The sequence below is a fragment of the Sinohyriopsis cumingii genome, chromosome 7 (assembly GCF_028554795.1).
Source record: "Sinohyriopsis cumingii isolate HCF-2022 chromosome 7, ASM2855479v2, whole genome shotgun sequence".
Lineage (NCBI taxonomy): Eukaryota > Metazoa > Mollusca > Bivalvia > Unionida > Unionidae > Sinohyriopsis > Sinohyriopsis cumingii.
The window spans coordinates 25,885,416-25,905,645 of NC_142967.1; the positions used below are offsets into that span (position 1 = coordinate 25,885,416).

At 34.6% G+C, this 20,230-nt stretch overlaps 1 protein-coding gene across 2 annotated transcripts in view; it reads left to right on the plus strand.

The window, feature by feature from the left end:
* Positions 1–530: 530 nt before the first annotated feature.
* Positions 531–20,230, plus strand: part of LOC149794920 (uncharacterized) — a 26,690-nt gene continuing 6,990 nt past the window's right edge. The window contains exons 1-4 of one of the 2 annotated variants that reach the window (XM_089964562.1): positions 531–1,636; positions 7,038–7,178; positions 9,558–9,698; positions 10,608–15,291. In XM_089964562.1, coding sequence (XP_089820688.1) covers positions 700–1,636; positions 7,038–7,178; positions 9,558–9,698; positions 10,608–10,927 — 1,539 coding nt within the window. In that variant the 5' untranslated portion in view covers positions 531–699 and the 3' untranslated portion in view covers positions 10,928–15,291. Of the gene's footprint in view, positions 1,637–7,037; positions 7,179–9,557; positions 9,699–10,607; positions 15,292–20,230 lie in introns of those variants that run through there. The other variant, XM_089964563.1, reaches the window with a different exon arrangement.

The window sequence follows — 20,230 nt, forward strand, 5'->3', positions numbered from 1 at the left end:
AACTGAACTTAAGTTCTTCCTGATGTTAAATATGCAAGTTGATTCAATTGATATCCTTCTTAGCCTCTTATCACTGACTTAGCGAAAGTGAGTCAACAGGAAAACTCATAATAACAATTGAAGTAGAGACGGTCATACGACCATGTACTTTTCTTTTCATTTTCCATTCATATTATAATTTACTTTTTTAATTTATGACACGTTTCTTTAGTTATATCCGTTGATGTGCACACTGGTCTGTGTTGTATACAGACAGACTTTTCTCAGGTTGTACAGAAGACGATTATTGTTTTATTTATTTAAATAAATTCCTTCCTTAAGTCATTTCTTGAAAGTAAAAGGACTGGAAAAATAACAAGAGAATAAGAAAAGCCTTAATAAGTGAAACAAGTTTACTAAAAATATGGAGATGCACACTTGACCTAGAAAAAGAACTAGACGGAGAAAGACTCCATCCAATTGTTTTGCGATGGACCAGACGAGAGTACACTCATCAAAGAAGTAAGAAAGGAATGGTGATTCTAGTAAGTACACTTTAATGGCGGAAGTTCTGATACTATTTTTTTTAAATTATAAGAAGAAAGATTTATATCGCCAAAATCATCAAGGTGTATTACATTGTATTAGACTATCGAAGATGGATTAACGAAGTTCTAAGATTAGGTTCCCAGTTACAGAGAAGGAAACGTCTTAAAGGATATGGAGGACTCCAGACATCAACATATGGAAGATAATATTAAACATATAAGACACCAAGCCAGACTTGTGAATGGTAGCCATTCAGAGTGTAAGGCTGGTATGGGCGATAAGAGATGGAATAGATATCATACCATTGAGAAGGAAAAACCTGGGAAATATAATGTATCGGAGACCTTATCTGATAAAAAGAAACACAATATCCACGACAGGAGGAAATCTGAAGAAAATGATTCCTTGTATGTAATTATGACATCGTGTGAACAAGCGATGCAGAGCAGTGTGCACGGAAAGTTTGCAAGCCGTACATATGCTACTGGATTGGAGAAGGACAATGTTGCACAACGCCGTATGCAAGAGAACAGGGACAAAGAAGAACACCACCAGTTGAAAGGCAAGATGGAATACATAGGAAAATATATGCCATATTTGGTTATGCAATCACAAGAAAAAGGAGTGGATCGTGAATCAAAAGCAGAACAGAATTCGTATAGTAAAGCGCGCATAAATTTACCTTCCTTGTTGTTACAGGAAGATGGGCTAAAGGGAGACCATAATCTACACAACAAAAGAGGAGATTTGAACAGGCGAGATCTGAGACGAGATGCCATAACGGAGAAGCCTCTCATAAATCAAAAGAGACTTTCAGCGGGAAAACCCGTCCGGGATAACACTCACATCCACGATAATAAGCGGGTAGCTCTACCTCCCCCACCATCCTCAGGTCGAATAGTTTGTGCTTTTAGTTCGAGTCCCATACCAAAGTTTCAAAATTCAAAGATGTCAGATATACCACTGTCTTTAGCTGGTGAAGAAGTGCACATAAACGGACACACTAATCTGGCCGACGGACCCCTGTCGTCTGAAGAGGATAATTGCATAGAGAAGCAAACAGCAAATAAAATAACAACGGTATCAGTGCAGTCTGGATTTATGAAAGGTAAGGCTCAGCTTTGATTTTTTTCTTATTTTTTCCATGTCTTCAACCAGTGACTCCCATATCGTCCCGGAATTTTTACTTCCTTTTGGCCTGCAAACTCAAGCGCAATGTTGCCAAGTGACATCTACAACAAAGATGGTAGTGATGATTACTGCAAACCGAGGTAATTTCGACATTATGAGAACCGTAAGTGTCCATTCTTAAATGATGAACTTTCCCTGTGCCGTTTTAGCCCATTAGCTCAATGCTAATGTTAAATAAGTACGTGGCTCTCGATAAGTCAATGCATAGATATAACATATATTCCAACACTCCACTTTCTTGAGTATCATCCAACATCCCATTTTTGAATACTCTATACCCCTTTTTCATTACTATCTACACCTTATTCTGTGGTTACTTTCCAACACACCACTTTTTGATTGTTATCCAACATCAAACTTTTAAATGTTATCCAACACACCACCTTTATTACTATCCAGCACCTATTTTAGATACCATCCAAAAAGCAATGTGTAATGACCAAAACCCGACACCTACCATCCAACAAAATGGGTTGAATGTAAGAAAAGAGGGTGGGGTGAATCAGCATAAATATACTATCACACCAAAACACATGATAGTAGTGGTCATATATGCAATATACCCACAAAATTGCATTCTATGACTATTTGAGATTGAATTCGCAAAACAGTAAGTCATTGTTTACTTTAAAATTTGTGTATTCTTGAAAATTAAAATGTTTGTTGAATTTAATTAATTTGAGACCATAGTGTGTGTATATGTGTGTGTGTGTGTGTGTGTGTGTGTGTGTGATAACGCCCCCAAGGTGTACCATTGCTACTCACGTGCCCAGGTACAACATCAACAACTGAAGTAAAGACAATGTATTGGGGTGAGCGCGCAAAATGGATACATAAAGCATTGTTAGTACGACTACTACTGCTGCTGTAGCGAGTTTCTTTTCCATCAAATAATGACTTCAAATTGGCTTTAACGCATTTCTTATCGTCTTCGCGGGATATTTGGCTTGTAGTAACACCTTCTTTTCCATCTCCATCGTTACCAGTTTTTCATGATAGCAGAATGGAAAAGACCACGAAAAATTATTAGACTATCGGAAGCAACACAACAAGGTAAAGACAGCAATTCGTTTGCAGCAAGCTGACATTTTCCTGAGAGACTGCCTATGGGGTTCCTGTATGCCAAAACTTCAATCCGTATTGGTACCTTCTTATATGTTGAAAGTGCACTCTACAGTCGATCGTGTGACTCTTTTATTTCCAGGAACGTGTTTCCCGGAGAGAAATTACAGCCATATATTTTTCTTCTGTGTTATGAAATTTTAATTTGCATTGTTCGTTATTTTTTCCATGATTATATGTTGTGTATAATTTTATTATGTACTTAGCCTTGTCCAAAATTAAGTTCAGTTCTTTTGTAAACTACATAATGCATAGATAATATTTATCTATGATTGTGGATTAAATATTCAAATCATTCTCAACAGATGTAAACATGTTTATTTGGGTCTAAGTCTATGACATTGTATTCCGTGATAAAAACACCTGGTCTACCTAAGTTAACCACATTCGTTATTATAATTTTAGTAAGAGATTTGATCTTGTTCACAACTTACAATTTTCTAGAAATGAACTTGTGATCTCATCCTGGTTCTACGTTTTGTGTCTTATTGTTTTATATAATCTTATTTACTTTAGAAATCGCTCATTCTTGGTTCAAAATATTTAGCAGAATCATTCTTTTTGCTGAGTTCAGTATTTGATTTGGGTGGAATTATTTATTCAAATTATTATGCACGGAAAATACAATGTGCTCATTAATAATATTCATGGACTGTAACATTAATTTGGAATGTTAGTGAATTCAGAAAAGAAATTTTATTGTGATACATCAAAATATTCTTAGCACATCGCCACTATCCACGCTACTGGCACATTATCATATTCAAGACTACAGGCATATCAGCAAATCAAATAGCGGATTGTTGGATTTTAATTGGATTACCATTAGAATTCATTCGGAACTTTACACATTTGGGATTGTGTACAACGTTTAGGACTATCTGACATTTAATTCATAATGCTGTGAGTTCTTTTTAAATTTTCCTTTCATATATTTAAAATTTTTATTCATGGAAAATAAATTATTTTTTGAATTTTATAAAACTTGTTTTCGTTATTTTCTGTTACTTAGTTACGACCATGAAGTCGTAATTCTTCATCGAGATTATTTCCATGATATTATTAGTATCACACGATTTCTCTAATACAGTTACTATTGCGACAAATGTGACTAAGGGTTTAACAATTGGTAGCAACATATTACTTATAGAGTGAGGTACCACTGTTCTTACATTCTTGAAGTAAAGGGGGGAAAAAACTCATCGCTCTACTTGCAAGAGGACGTTCGTTAGTCCATCCCGTTACGAGCGACATCGCATAAAACGAATTGCCAATTATCGAGATTTCCCCACTTATGGACAGCTTGTTCGAGGAAATGACCAAAAATTTACATCTTCGTCCAGCAGAAAAAATATTTGGTAACCAATTCATCGATTTCAATCATCATTGTTACATTAAGAAACTATAACAATGACCAAAACGAAGTCTTAAATGACACTATCAACAAGAATAATCAGAAAAATGTGACTTTATCTTATGTGACTTTGAATGTTCACATGAGACTGGAATTCATATTCCTGATAATTGTGAAGCTCATTGCGTTCGCGACAAGTTCAAGTTTTGTCACTGTCGAGTTTGTAGCGTGATGGGAGAGGGATATATTTTTTTAGTTCTCCTACTCTTCTTTAAATCGCAAAGTGGATTTTAGACCCAAACGATGAAACGTAGAGAGGAGAGGAGGTACGTCATTACGAGAACCGTCATCGATAAGCTAAAGTAATGGCTCACAATTTCTCAAGATATGACGAACGTATGAAGTTTAACACTTTCCTACCACAGAACAATACCAACAGAACGAATCTAAGAATGTTTTCGGACTACGTCAACGAATTTCTGAAATTGAAGAAAACAACTATCGAATGGCCTTCTTGATGTGTAACTCCAGCAGACAAAATTAATTCCAAGAACCGTACCCTTGAAGGCATCATCTTGGAAAACGTTGAACAGGACGATGGTAGAAGGTCGGTTGTAAAGGTCATGCTGAATTGTTTGTGGGGATGTTTGGCTCAATATCAAATACTGCCAAACACGGAGTATTTCGTAGTTCTAAGTTTCAATTCTTTGACTTTAAGGGAAAGCTCATTAAACATGCGGAAATCATATGTGAAGATTTAATCTTGGTGAATATCGAGGAAGTCACAGAATGTGCACCACCCGACAAGTTTGGTAATGCTATGATTGCTGCTTACTGGAAAGCCAAAGTCATTTAAATTGTATTCTGTCTTGGACCCTTTAGGAGGTCGAGTTCTTTACGTTGACACCTCTAGTTGCAAGTACATCTATTGCCCTGGAAGCTATCACCCACACATCGTAAACAAAGGTTTAGAAGCTTGGGCCGATGAACATCATGAAGACACTATTCTGAGTCTTCCAATGGTGGACCTACAATTTGGGGTTATGGTTACCAGTACGAAGACAACAATGACAACTTGATACGAAATGTAAAGTGAGGACTGTCACCGAACCATCATTCCCGTCAAGTAGTCAGATTTGACATCTCAAAAGAAACTTTGATATTAGGTCAATATTAAGAATTTAGAGTCCCTGCATTGGATCCTCACAAAACTGTACGTTTGTTAAATCAAAGATTTGTAAATCAAACTCTTTGGAAAGGTATACATCAGATCATCAGACCAGAAATGAGTGTGAATTCACAATCACTACACTGTACCGTACGGGTACCGTTTTCCATTATACAAAGTTATTATTGAAAAACCCAAAGAAAGATCGTTGGAGTCAAAGACTTCAACTGAAAATGATGAATAAATTCAGCACAGCAAGAGTGTGATGGTCCCACTGCTAACGATCTTTAACATTATCCTTGAATCATTACACGAAAATTATTCTGTTCTATACCAGATTTTAATACTTATATGCAGTGATATAATACTTATTACTCAATTTAAAAATAATGAATAAAAATATGAGATAATGTCTGATTTTGGCATTAGTCGAAGTTTCATATGTAAATGCATGAATCCATCAAGCAAACACTATCGAGGTGTTCTCAGTATTCATTGCAAATTGTACATTAACCTGTTGATGTCAGAGATTGCTGGTTTCGATCCCTGGTGTGAGCATGATTTAGATTTTTAACGCAGCTTTAACACTTTTCAAGTCAAATCGCTACGATGTCTGCAGTGTGGCAGTTTAAAGTGATGTCTAGCACTGGGGCAGGCATCATGCCGCAGACATGTTGCATGATGTCCCACCCAGTCACATGATCCTGACACCAGGCCGACCAGTCCTAATACTAACCTCTTAATGCTGAGCGCCTACCGAGGCAGCTGTTCGTATCATTTTTTTAGAAGTCTTTGGTATGACTTGGCCGGGGTTCGAACCCACGACTCCCTCTTTCTCGGCGGACGCACTACGCCACCGGAGCTGTCACCAGAAATGACATGCCCAAATGAATGTAAACTTCTACAAAATGCATTAGTAATTAACAAAATTAAGGTGATATACACATACACATACATTTTAAAGCATATTTATTAATAATGTTGTACATATTATATCGGAAAGTGCGGAGTCCATTCTCAGTGTCAAATGCATTAGGTTTTTGAAATTTGCGAATATGTTTGCAGTTAATCTATCAAAGAGTGGCTTCTTTTGACCTTTCTTTTGGAGTCACACCCACCAGTGATTTCTCCAAGTTTATAAACTTTTTATATTGCCAATAAATGAATGTATTATCCTGTAAGTCTTAACATGGGCAAGCGTGCAAATGTGTATCCTTTCTTACTATATCAATGCCATTACTAATTCTAATTGGCAACATAAATATTTCTCCTGGTATAACTTTGTTTGTGAAGATAAAAAATAAAACCTGAACAGAATTTTGACATAATAGTTCACGGTATGACGGCTGAACTCTGAATTGAAAAAAAAACTTTCGGAAGATAAAACAAAAAGAAAGATTTTTTTTAAAGTACTTTCAGCGATGCTATGTACTTTGACACGTCACTTGAAAAGTGTGCAGAAAGGTTGTATCGAATCCAAGTCAAATATTCATGATGAATAATAACAGTTAATATGTATTTCTTTGAAACTGCTTAATGGCCCCAACCAAAATCTAGTTCGCTATACTTCTCCACTTCGTTGTAAACATCATTTTTCAGAAAAAGTTTGTCTACATGTGTATGATAACGAGATGGGTATAGAGAAAACAATGATACATTTTATGATTCATTCAGATTTTCCCTCTGGCTCTTCGACGGAATCTGCCACTGATACAAAGAGCAATAAAGGACCAATACGATGCGATACTTACACAGTGTTAACTCATGACAAGAAACAACACGACGATGTGCACCTGTACACACAGCTCCAACATGGTATGTAGACAAATCGTTTTTCCTTTTTTAACAATCGCAGTTTCATTATCCTTTGTTGACTTTTTTTCTCTCACGGGATCTGTATAAAACTGAATCCGAAACAGACCAGTGGTTGCTCTCCATTGCTGCTAAACACATATTCGTACTACCTCCATCTCATATGTCCATACTCTTATCAGTAGTACGCAGATTAACAAAATAAAAAATAAATGCTACGCAGATTAACAAAATAAAAAAATAAATGCATCCAGATGATTGTCGGAGCATATTACTGCTGCTCTGTAAAAATATTGAACAATTTGTTTAGTTCTATAGAGTTGGGCTTTTCTGCGTATGAAAGTAATAAAAGACTTTAATTCAAGTGGTAAACAGAAGGATTTCATAAGCAAATTTTGTCGTTGACGTTCATAACTTAAAGGGTAGATATCTTGCTTACGGACTGCATGAAATTGGGCAGTGAGTATCACATATACCTATCTTGATCAAATCTGGCCAATAAAAATAAAAATATATAACGCATATAGCTAAGATCAGAAGTTATTCAAAACTTAATTACAGGATATCAATCTCAAATAACATTTACACAGAATTTTATTGAAATCTACTCATCGGTTTATTAGTATAACAAAAACGAGTCTAAGTGTGATAAAAGAGAAAAAGTTCTCTTTTATTCCCTTTATCAGATTTAGTATCTAACTACTGGTATTGCAGTTCGAACTGCTCGGTTTAATACTGCGGTAAATGCTGTGGGTACAGCTAATTTTGTTACGCAGTGAAAATTGATGCCCTAAAAATATAAACTTCATGGTATTTTGTATCTTAAAATGTAAATGCATCCAATGCCGTCATACTGCATCCTCCGTCGCCCGTTCATTTTAGTAAGATAAATAACAGTTCAGCATTAAAAGACTTTGATAAACGTTCCCTCTTCTATTGCATGGGCAGCAGCTTCGCCGTGACTTTAATCACAACTGATGCAAGTTGCAAATGTCAGTTTATAGGATATCCACGAGGCAGCTGTTAGTATCACGTTTTTAGAAGTCTTTGGAATAACTCGGCCGGGGTTCGAACCCACGACCTCCCGCTTCCAGGGCGGAAGCTCTAACCACTAGACCACCGGAGCGGTCATCGAGCCCCGGTCAAATCATACCAAAGACTTATAAAAATGGGACTAGCAGCTGCCTCACTTGGCGCTCTGCATTACGAGGTTAGTGTTAGGTTTGGTCGGCCTGGTGTCAGGATCATTTGTCTGGGTGGGGCATGATGCTACATGACTGCAACATGATGCCCCATTGCTAGATATCACTATAAATTGTCAGACTGCAGACAAAGTGGCGATATGAATGAAAACTGTTAAAGCTAAGTTAAAAATCTATAACATACACACTGTTTGATGTGATGATGGACAAGGCCTAACTGCACGTGATTTATGAGTTCCGGCTAAGTAGATCAATGACTTTATAGCAGACAACGCTACCTATTTTAGAACATCAAAGCATGTCCTCAAGTTCACACAACTGTCAAGAAATGAAAAAGGAAGCAAGAAAACAAACAAAAAATACCCAGACTCAACTGTCAGAAATGACATACCCAAATGAATGTAAACTTCGACAAATTGCATTTGTAATTAACAAAATTAAGGTGATATACACATACAGTTTAATGCATGTTTCATGAATAATGTTATATATAGTATATCGGAAAGTATGGAGTCCATTCTCAGTGTCAAATGCATTAGGTTTTTGAAATTTGCGAATATGTTTGCAGTTAATCTATCCCAGAGTGGCTTATTTTGACCTTTCTTTTGGAGACACATCCGCCGGTGATTTCTCCAAGTTTATAAACTTTTTATATTGCTCACAAATGAATGTATTATCCTGTAAGTCTTAACATGGGTAAGCGTGCAAATGTGTATCCTTTCTTACTATATCAAGGCCATTACTAATTCCCATTATCAAGATAACGAGTTCTCATTGTATAACTTTGTCTGTGAAGATAAAAATTAAAACCTGAAAAGAATTTTAACATAATAGTTCACGATATGACGGTTTAACACTGAATTGAAAAGAACTTTTGGAAGAAGAAACAAAAAGAAAGATGATTTTATTAAACAAATACTTTCAGCGATGCTATGTGCTTTGACACGTCACTTGAAAAGTGTGCAGAACGGTTGTATCAAATCCAAGTCAGATATTCATGATGAATAATAACAGTTAATATGTATTTCTTTGAAACTGCTTAATGGCCCCAACCAATGTCTAGTTCACTATATTTCTCCACTTCATTGTAAACATCATTTTTCAGAAAAAGTTTGTCTACATGTGTATGATAACGAGATGGGTATAGAGAAAACAATGATACATTTTATGATTCATTCAGATTTTCCCTCTGGCTCTTCGACGGAATCTGCCACTGATACAAAGAGCAATAAAGGACCAATACGCTGCGATACTTACACAGTGTTAACTCGTGACAAGAAAGAAGACGACGATGTGCATCTGTACACACAAATCCAACATGGTATGTGGACAATTCCTTTTTGCTTTTTTTACAATCGCAGTTTCATTATCCTTTGTTGACTTTTTTTCTCTCACGGGATCTGTATAAAACTGAATCCGAAACAGACCAGTGGTTGCTCTCCATTGCTGCTGAACACATATTCGTACTACCTCCATCCCATATGTCCATACTCTTATCAGTAGTACGCAGATTAACAAAACAAAAAATAAAAGCATCCAGATGATTGTCAGGGGATATTACTGCTGCTCTGTAAAAATATTGAACAATTTGTTTAGTTCTATAAAGTTGGGCTTTTCTGCGTATGAAATTAAAGTCTTATATTAATTCAAGTGGTAAACAGAAGGATTTCATATCAAATTTGTCGTTGACGTTCATAACATTTAAGAGCAGATATCTTGTTTACGAACTGAATGACATTTTGGTGACGATCACATATACATACCTGGATCAAAACTGACCAATAAAAATAACAATATATAAAGCCTGTAGCTAAGGAGATCAGAAATTATTCAAAACTTAATTATATGATATCAATCTTAAATAACATTTACACACAATTTGATTGAAATCTGCTCATTGGTTTCCTAGTATAATAAAAACTAGTCTATGTATGATAAAAGAGAAAAAGTTCTTTTCTATTCCCTTTATCGGATGAAATTTCTAACTACTGGTATTGCAATTCGAACTGATCGGTTTAATACTGTGGTAAATGCTGCGGGTACAGCTTATTTTGTTACGCAGTGAAAATTGATGCCCTAAAATATATAAACTTCATGGTATTTTGTATCTTAAAATGTAAATGCATCCAATGCCGTCATACAACATCCTCTGTCGCCCGTTCCTTTTAGTAAGAGAAATAACAGTTCACATTAAAAGACTTTGATAAACATTCCCTCTTCTATTTCATAGGCAACAGGTTCGCCGTGACTTTAATCACAACTGATGCAAGTTGCAAGTGTCAGTTTATAGGATATCAAGATTACATGTTGACTGTTGATAGAACCAAGTTGCATCTTTCTGATAAAAGGACACCAGGAATTCATTGTGAGTGGCCATACACAGCTATACGACGCATAACCGCTGACCACTCAAAAAATCTATTCCAAATCGAGGCCGGGCGAAAGTGTTCCAGTGGCCCAGGAATCTTCCGATTTTACGCAGTGGAAAGCAGGACACTGTATAAGTCAACAGTGCAAGCCATGACAGGAGCTAATAAAACACGGTGTTAGAGCGTGCAGTGAAATCCTTTATTTTGATAACACTAATGAAAAACCCTATGTATTTTCCACAATCTTAAACATTTTAAAGGGTGCTTTCTCTTTAAGGTGTAATATAGCCAATATTATAATTCGGATATGTTTTGTATAAATATGTAATCTTTAAAATTGAAACAAAACTGAATATTAATTTCACGAGCTGCTGTTTATGATATAGCCTTGAAATGCATATTATTGTTTTAATTGTTTTCAAATATTATTAATTTTTTTCTCCCTGTAACGCCACCTATACTTGTATTCCTATGTTACATATTCAGGCTCTAATAAAAAGTAACAAAGAAAGAGTGAAAACAGCAAGCTTTGAAAAATTTAACAATTATTTTATTTCCCTGGAAAAACAATGTAAAAATGAAAAAATACGAATTTACGGTTTTAAGAAATCAAATCCAGAAATAATCCAAGATTAATCCACGAATTAAATTTTAGAAGTACTAGTAATGAAATTTTCTAATGGAAGGCGATGACGTATACTGTAGCCATTATATACTACGGATGTATCTACTATTCTTTGACGATCACAAACAATATTCCGGTGTTTGAATGTCCGAATAATATTTCAAGAAATGTCTTTGTCAAAGAATCATGTATGAGCACTCAAATATTTCCAGGAAAAAGAATGAATCTTTTAGAATCCAAATAGCTTGAAGAAAATTTAAAATATAACGCAACTGGTCACAACAGAAGAAAAAAAACGTTACGTCCCAGTGTTTAAAAGTCCGACTTACTAATTACTCTATAGATAAAGGTTATCCACTAACTTGAGATGCAAAACAGATTTCCGGATGAGGGTCAACCCTGCAGAATTTCGAGAACAGCGTAGAAATATTTACGTCTAAAGTCACGTAGTCCCAGTCAGCCTCGATTTCATTATTATTTTTCACACATTAAGAATGAATTAAGAAAAGAAGTTGTTTACTGGATTCTCAATCAAGGTCAGGGACTAGGTCGGCAAAAAGATACAAAGTTCTATTTTTCGGTGTTTTCGACTAAACAGTCAGGTCAAACTAATTTCTGGAAAATGTCAAATTCCTAGTAAACACAGTTACATTACTTTGACATGTAATTAAATTAAAAAAAATATTACAACTTACAAACAGACAATTAAATTAAATCAAATATACTTAACAGTATATAAGACTAAGGCAATGTCAACAAAAAATTATTGAGGGTAACTTTTTAGACACAATCAGACATTAACTATGCAAATGAAATTAGTATTAAATATAAAAAAAGAACAAGCAATAAATATTGGGTATTTTAGGTATGGAAGACTAAACAGGCGCATCAATATTTGATCTATTTTTAAAAAATAGTCTTGTGTGCTAAATATAATTTATTTATATCTCAATTACGATGAAATTATATATACACTTTACTTGCTTCGTTCAAATGAACTTTGCCCTTGAAAATAAAAATAGCTGTATAGAGACCATATCACTAACAAGCCCGCTATTTTCTAAATGGCTCTTAAAGACTGGACGTTTTTCATTCTTTTTTTTTAAACATCATGTGTGTCCGAAGCATAAATGGCAAGCTTATAAAATCCAAAATCTTATTTATAATTAATTCAAGTATTTTTTTTTTCTCTTTAATTTGATTTAATTTTTTTGAACAACAGCTTGCTCGAGTGCATATTATGAAAGACTCTCATTAAACGAGTAAACAAATTTATTTCTTTCGCCAATCTTCCTCTTAGCAATAGATTAAATTGAAAACAAAGTTCCATCAGTCTAATTTGAATTGAGCAAATATGTAAGATTATATTAATTACATGACAAAGAATGTATTGTGTATTAAATAGTATTGTAATCTAGTGTAGAGACGTTTTTATAAGTATATTCGGATACCTCAGACAATACGCCTTTTGCACAACATGATGTGAAGGCTTCATGAAATCTTGTTGGTTGCAGATGTGTTTTTCCTGAAGAAACATTATACACGAATATGGAATCAAATTTTCATCCTTTGTAAGCAAACGTCCTGCTTCTATTCATTACGTAAAATATTTTGTCTTGGTTCTTACGATGTGAACATTTATGCTTCTTAATGTTGCTGCTGTTGTTTTGGGTTTAACGCCATTTTTCAGCTCACGATAGATTGTACATGGCGGTCAGAATAACTGGTGGAGAAAGAACCAGGGATAACCCAAGTAAGAATCACCTACCCACCGGAAGCTAGTGACAAGCTTTCTCACATACCCACATTGGCCGAGTCCGAGACTCGAACCCACACGAACAGAGGTGAGATAGCAGTGATCGGTAAAGGCGAGCGCTTTCGACCATTCGGACACCCGGTGTCCCACAGTCTTTAGATTAATGAAACGAAAAAAAAGATTCAAATAGTCTTTACTTTAAACATCAATCATAATAGTCATCAGCAACATCATTATCACCAAATCGGATAGTAGTATCCTATAGAAACTAGAATTGTAAACTTTTCTAAAAACGGCTAATCATATGAATTCTTTCATGCGACTATTTGCTCCTGAGATAAAACAAATACGTGTCAGAGATAAAACAAGAAACAAATATTTATAGAAGGGGCGTGTGTATTATTTTAGAATAGTTAAAAATGATAGTGTTAAAAAATCTAGGATTGGTATTATCCACATTTTGTACAATAGAATAGTACACAAAATTTCATTTCATACATTTGTACAGTGTTTTGTTCCAATAGGATAGTACACAAAATGTCATTTCGTATATTTGTACAGTGTTTTATTCCAATAGGATAGAAGAAGAAATTTCATTTCGTACATTTGTATAATGTTTTGTTGCAATAGAATAGTACACAAAACTGTATTTCGTACATTTGTACCGTGTGTGTGTTCCAAATAATAAACAAAATTTCATTTCGTACATTTGTACAGAGTTTTGGAGCAATAGTACACAAAATTTCATTTCGTACATTTGTACACTGTTTTGTTCCAATATGATAGTGCACAAAATTTCATATCGTGCATATGTACAGTAATTTGTTCCAATAGGATAATCCACAAAATTTCATTTCATACATTTGTACAGTGTTTTATTCCAATAGAATAGTACACAGTTTCATTTCGTACATTTGTAGAGCATTTTTTTTCAATAGGACAGTACACAAAATTTTATCTCGTGCATTTGTACAGTTTTGTTCCAATAGGATAGTACACAAAATTTCATTCATACATTTGTACAGTATTGTGTTACCAATAGTACACAAAATTCCATTTCATACATTTGTACAGTGTTTTGTTTCAAAATAATACTAAACACAATTTCATTCCGTACATTTGTAAAGCGTTTTGTTTCAATAGGATAGCAACAAAATTCCATTTCGTACATTTGTACCGCATTTTGTTCCATTAAGATAGTACAAAAACTTTCATTTCGTGACAACGATTTTGTTGAGAGATTAATTAACACTGTTTTTTATGAATCCACAATGAGATTAACAAACTATTCCCACTTGTTTATGTTGCTATTTCCATCGAAATTGCATATTTGTTCAATGATTCCTCATAACTTCACATATTGTGAATATGAAGCACAGCTGCATCTATGTAAACCTGAGCAAACTATTATTATCGCATTATGTTAAGCTGTCTCTCTGTGCTTCATGTAAAATGTGACCATAGGGTGCATAGGGCATGCTATAAAATTTCGATTGAAATAATTTAAATCAGATAACCCTCAATCGATTACACAAAATTATTGATTATCAAATAACGGGACTCTCACTCTAATAACGACCGAAAATTGCAGCAAATCAAAAGCGTAAGATGTAAAAATGAAAACTCTGATAATAATAATAGCTGAGGGCTATTCAATTTAAACATACCCCTTGTGGGGAGGCATATTCAAAAATGGATGACCACCCATAGAAGTGATTTTTTCCATGGCAAATTATTTTTAAAGACGTGAATTATATATTCATTTTTATTATTGGTAATTTGAATAGAAGTATTAAACTTACTTAATAGTCAGAAATAAAATGTAATGGCTCTAATTAATATTTATAATTAAAGATAATATGATAAATATAAAACATTTTGTGGATGGTAATAATAAAATGAGTTGTTCATTTTTGATCAAACAGGTATTTGTGGTTTTCAGGTTTAAGGATGAAACATTGCCTTGACAGTTTATTTGGATTAAAAACCAGTTTATTTTGATTACGATCAATCTATTTATAAGCGCCTAAATAATAGTACCCAGAAATTATATATGAAATTTGATAGCAGGGCCATACATGTAAGTTTCAAAAATTAATTTCAAGTTAGACAAGGTAATATGTATTTTATATGAAGGGATTAAAGAAATATTAAAACCACAAGATGCCTGAATTACTTTTATTTTCAGTAAACATGGAAAATGTTCCCCAACAGACTGAACATGCAGCTTTAATTGTCGTATATAAAGATAACACATTAACACATATCTTATATCACACCTTTTACACACAGTATCATTGGATACTATGCCAACCCATTTAAAGTTTTTACATATTTATATGTTCAAACAAACATTACAAAACAAAAACATTACCACACTTATATATATATATATATATATATATATATATATATATATATATATATATATATATATATATATATATATATATATATATATATATATATATAAGGTAGTTGTCTTTCCTATGCATTATTGTTGTATCTATTGTTGTATCTTGTCTTAATTTGTCAGCTATTACACCTGTAAAATTTCTGCAATTTTCAACCACAAAGAACTCATTGGATCCGCAGATGCAGGTAGTTTAGAAACCAAACACAATTCCACAGTTGTCCCATGCCAAAGAGTAATATTTTGAAATATGGGAGTTTCTCATGAGATTGACATATAGAACCATAAAAAACATCATTTTCACTGTAATTTATAAATAACACTGGACAACAAATTTTTACAAAAGTCATGTTACTGAAATAAAATTAGTCAATTCTTATCAATTTTTATGTGCTGAACACGAATATGACAGTCAAATTGCAAAATTGGCTCTAGTTTTTTTGTAATCTGCAAGAAATTAATGTTTACATAACGAAATGCATTCCAATAGTAAAAGGTCAACTGTAATAGCCTACCTATAAAAAATCAAGTCATTGACTACATCTTAGATTTCTTCGCCTGTCTCTTGTACAGCTGTTCGGGAGCATCTCTGAGGAGTGTCCAGCAGTAGTCAGCCAGCATTGTAGTGGACCATTTTCCCTGGTATCTTTGTTCCATTGTTGCGATATCTTGATGAAAACGTTCGCCGTGTTCATCACTAACAATACCACAGTTGATAGGAAAGAAATCCAAATGGGAATGAAGGAAGTGAATCTTTAGAGACATATTGCAGCCAAGTTTCTTATACTTCATCAACATGTCTTCTACTAGTTCCTTATAGTTTTCTGCCCTAACATTTCCGAGGAAGTTTGTAGAAACTAGGCGAAAAGCATTCCATGCTTGTTTCGCGTCACCTTCCAGCAAGTTGTTGAACCGGTCATCTTTGAAAAGCTCTCAAATCTGAGGACCCACAAAAACTCCCTCTTTAATCTTTGCTTCGCTGAGTCGAGGGAATTTTTCATGCAGGTATCGGAATGCTGGCAAAGTCCGGTCAATGGCTTTCACGAAGTTCTTCATCAAACCTAGTTTGATGTGAAGGGGTGGTAGCAAGATTTTCTGAGCCTCAACCAGAGCTGGGTGTTGGATATTCTTCTCTCCAATGGCTACATTCTGCCTGTGAGTCCATTCCTTCCTCATGTAGTGCATTTCCCTTGCTCGGCTATCCCACTCGCATAAGAAACACATGTATTTTGTATATCCTTGCTGCAGTCCCATTAAAAGGGCAACTACCTTCAAATCACCACAGAGGTGCCAGCTGTACTTGTTATACTCAATGGAATTCAGTAGCTGCCTTAAGTTATCGTATGTCTCTTTCATGTGGACAGCATACGCTACTGGAATAGATGGAAGAATGTTTCCATTGTGCAAAAGCACAGCCTTGAGACTCAGTTTCGAAGAGTCCACAAACAGTCTCCATTCTTGTGGGTCATGAGTGATTTTTAAAGCATTCATGAGGCCCTCAATATCGGAACAGAATATCAGATTACTTTCCTTTCTGAAGAAAGGCTCCAATTGCTGGTGGCGCTTTCGATATGCAGTAATTGTGACATCTTCTTCTAGAAGATTCCATTGTTGGAGTCTTGATCCTAGCAATTCTGCCTTGTTCTTTGATAAGTCCAAATCACGAATCAGGTCATTTAGTTCTTCCTGTGTTATTCTGTGTGGGGTTGATGATGCACCACAGTGAAAATCTGGATCACTGCATGCTGATGGACCAGGAGAAGAACAGGTCGACTCACCTTTGTCTTCGTCAGATGAATCAAGAGAATATTCTGCTGGAGGTTCTGGAATAGGAAGTCCCTCACCATGTGGAACTGGTCTCAATGCAGACGGAATGTTTGGGTAGACTATTCTCGACTTCTTTCGCTTCGTTATTCCGCCGGAAAGAGGAGGAACCAAGCAGAAGTAACAGTCATTTAGGTGGTTGCTTGGCTCTCTCCACACCATTGGGACTGCAAACGGCATTGATGACCTTTTGCAATTCAACCACTGTGAAAGCTGTGTTGTACATGTAGCACAGCATATATGCGGAGCCCAAGGCTTGTCTTGGTCACCAACCTTGCATCCGAAGTAAAGATGATATGCCTTCTTCACTTGAGAATTGATACTTTTCTTCTGGTTGGCAAATGTCACTTCCCCACAAATATAGCAAAAATTGTCCGCGGTATTAACACACTTTCGAGGCATTACTGTTCTTTATTGTACGTAAATGGATAAAATAATAAGTTTTATGTAACAGTAGCTTGAACTGTCTCGCACAACGTCTAAAATATTTTAAATGCTGAACCTATCTGATTGGGCTTTATATAGTACACTGCTTACGTCAGCTTCAGCAGCCGCCTGGCATTAGTATAATAGGCCTACACATGTATAGGACACTGCTGACGTCAACTTACTTCAGCAGCCGCATGGCATTAGTATTGCATTGCATCAGAAAATGATGCAATCAACTGTGGATGATGTGAGCATGATGGTATTATGCAATGTTACATCATTATTCCGGATGTTGCTGCAGTCCTACTGGAGAAATTTACACATTGAAACATAGAAAATGAGGTATATGAATATCTTCAAAACGAGAGCCAATACAAATTTTTCACGGTTATATTCGTGTTCGGCACACCAAAATACTACAGATTAGGGCCTTTTCAAGTCAGTAATGATTTCACTGTTGACCAGTGTAATTTGTCAAATTTTCAATAATTTATCATTTCAAATCTAAATTTTAACTCATGTGAAACATTTAGACACCACTTTCTGTCTTCAGATCAGTGAGAATGCAGTGATATAATTGTTTTAGAGGAAATATTTCAAAACTCATGACTTTTCTATGAATGTTTACACTAACTGGCCAAAACTGGTCGCACAACTCACAGCAGATTCGAGTAACAGTGAATTATTTATGGAAAATACCAAACTGTTTTGGCCAGCCAGTGGAAACTTACAGTGAGTAATAAGATAAGAACAAAATGCTGGAAACCAGTCCATTTCCGGCTTACATAGAAAAGTGTTAGTTTTGAAATAGTTCCTCTAAAATGACAATATCTTGAAATTCTGACAGTAAATGGTGGCTAAATTAAATGTTCCTTTTCAGTTAAAGTTTAGATGTCAAATTATTAGTTATTGTAAATTTGGCAATTATTTACAAGTCACTGTGAAAACTCTTGTTTTTTTCTCTTCTTCTTCTTCTTTTCTATAAAATATGTTGACCTTGTGAAAAGCAATGAAAAAAGACTGTTTTCTAGATATTTCTTTTTGCCACATGAAAACTGTTCCATGGAATTGTTTTTGGGTTCTTAAACTAAATGCATCTGTAGATCAAACAAGCCCAGAATGGCTGAAAATTGTTGAAATCTGACAGGCCTAATAGTTGAACAATTAAGACAAGTACACCAATAATGCATGAGAAGAAAACAACCTTACATATACATATATCAGTATCTCAATTTTCATTTTTCAAAAACAAATATATATATATATATATATATATATATATATATATATATATATATATATATATATATATATATATATATATATATATATATATATATATATATATATATATATGCATACATACAAAATATCAGGTGGGTGGAGTTGGAGGAATGTCCAATACTGAAGCCTGTGGATTTACAGATATAATTTCAAAACTCAGTATTTTCTAGACACAGTTTTCAAAATATACACTTTTATCAATATTCGTTTCAAATTATTTGATTTAATTCCCAAGGGCTATTTCCATGTAGGAGTGACTTTAGGCATAATCTTTTTCTTTTTTTACCAGAATGTAAACTCGCGAGGGAATATATCCCATAATATGAAAACCATTGTTGTTTAACGATATAATGAATTTCTTTCCATCAATTTGAAGATAAACTAGGAGATTATCTCTGCATGGCCATCCTTAAGGTAAAATTTTACACAGTTCACATAACACTGTACAAGAGTACATTCTGACATAATTTTGTTAATCTATATTGAAATTGACACGTTTTTTGTTACATTTCATTTTACCAAGAATAGGTGAAAATTAGCTTAAATATCAGCAGGTGTATCGATAAACTCTTTTGTCAATCCTTTATTTAACCCTTACCTGCTATAAATGAGTACAATGATTTCTGCCACCAGTGTAAACCTGGATAAGTTTGCAACTCAGTCAATGAATTCTCCAAAAACGCCACTATAAGCCATTAACAGATTGATCCAATTTCAAAGAAAGAACTGCTCATTGTTAAAATACCGTAGGATAAGGGATAAGGGTTAAAATTTGCAACGCTCACTGGAGTTTTTCCAAACTAACACTATCCTGAGCTTTCTTTGTAGTTTTGCTTTTAGTTAAACTCTGAATAAAATGTTTGTTCCATGTCGATCAGAGTGAATATCCTAAGATATCTACACAACAATCTATCGACTATGAGTTTAAAAAGTGAGATAAAATGAGCACGCTAATGTGCTTAGTACGAACCAAGTATACATACAATGATTTTTAAAATGCCTCAACACTTACTTATTTTAAGAAACTTGTCTGATTGGACAACCACTTAAAAATATACTTGTTGAGCAAAAATGAATCTCTTCAGTTTTGTTTACCTTTTCATCACCAAGAACTATATGATGATGTCCCTCCGATTTTGTCTCAAGATGAAAG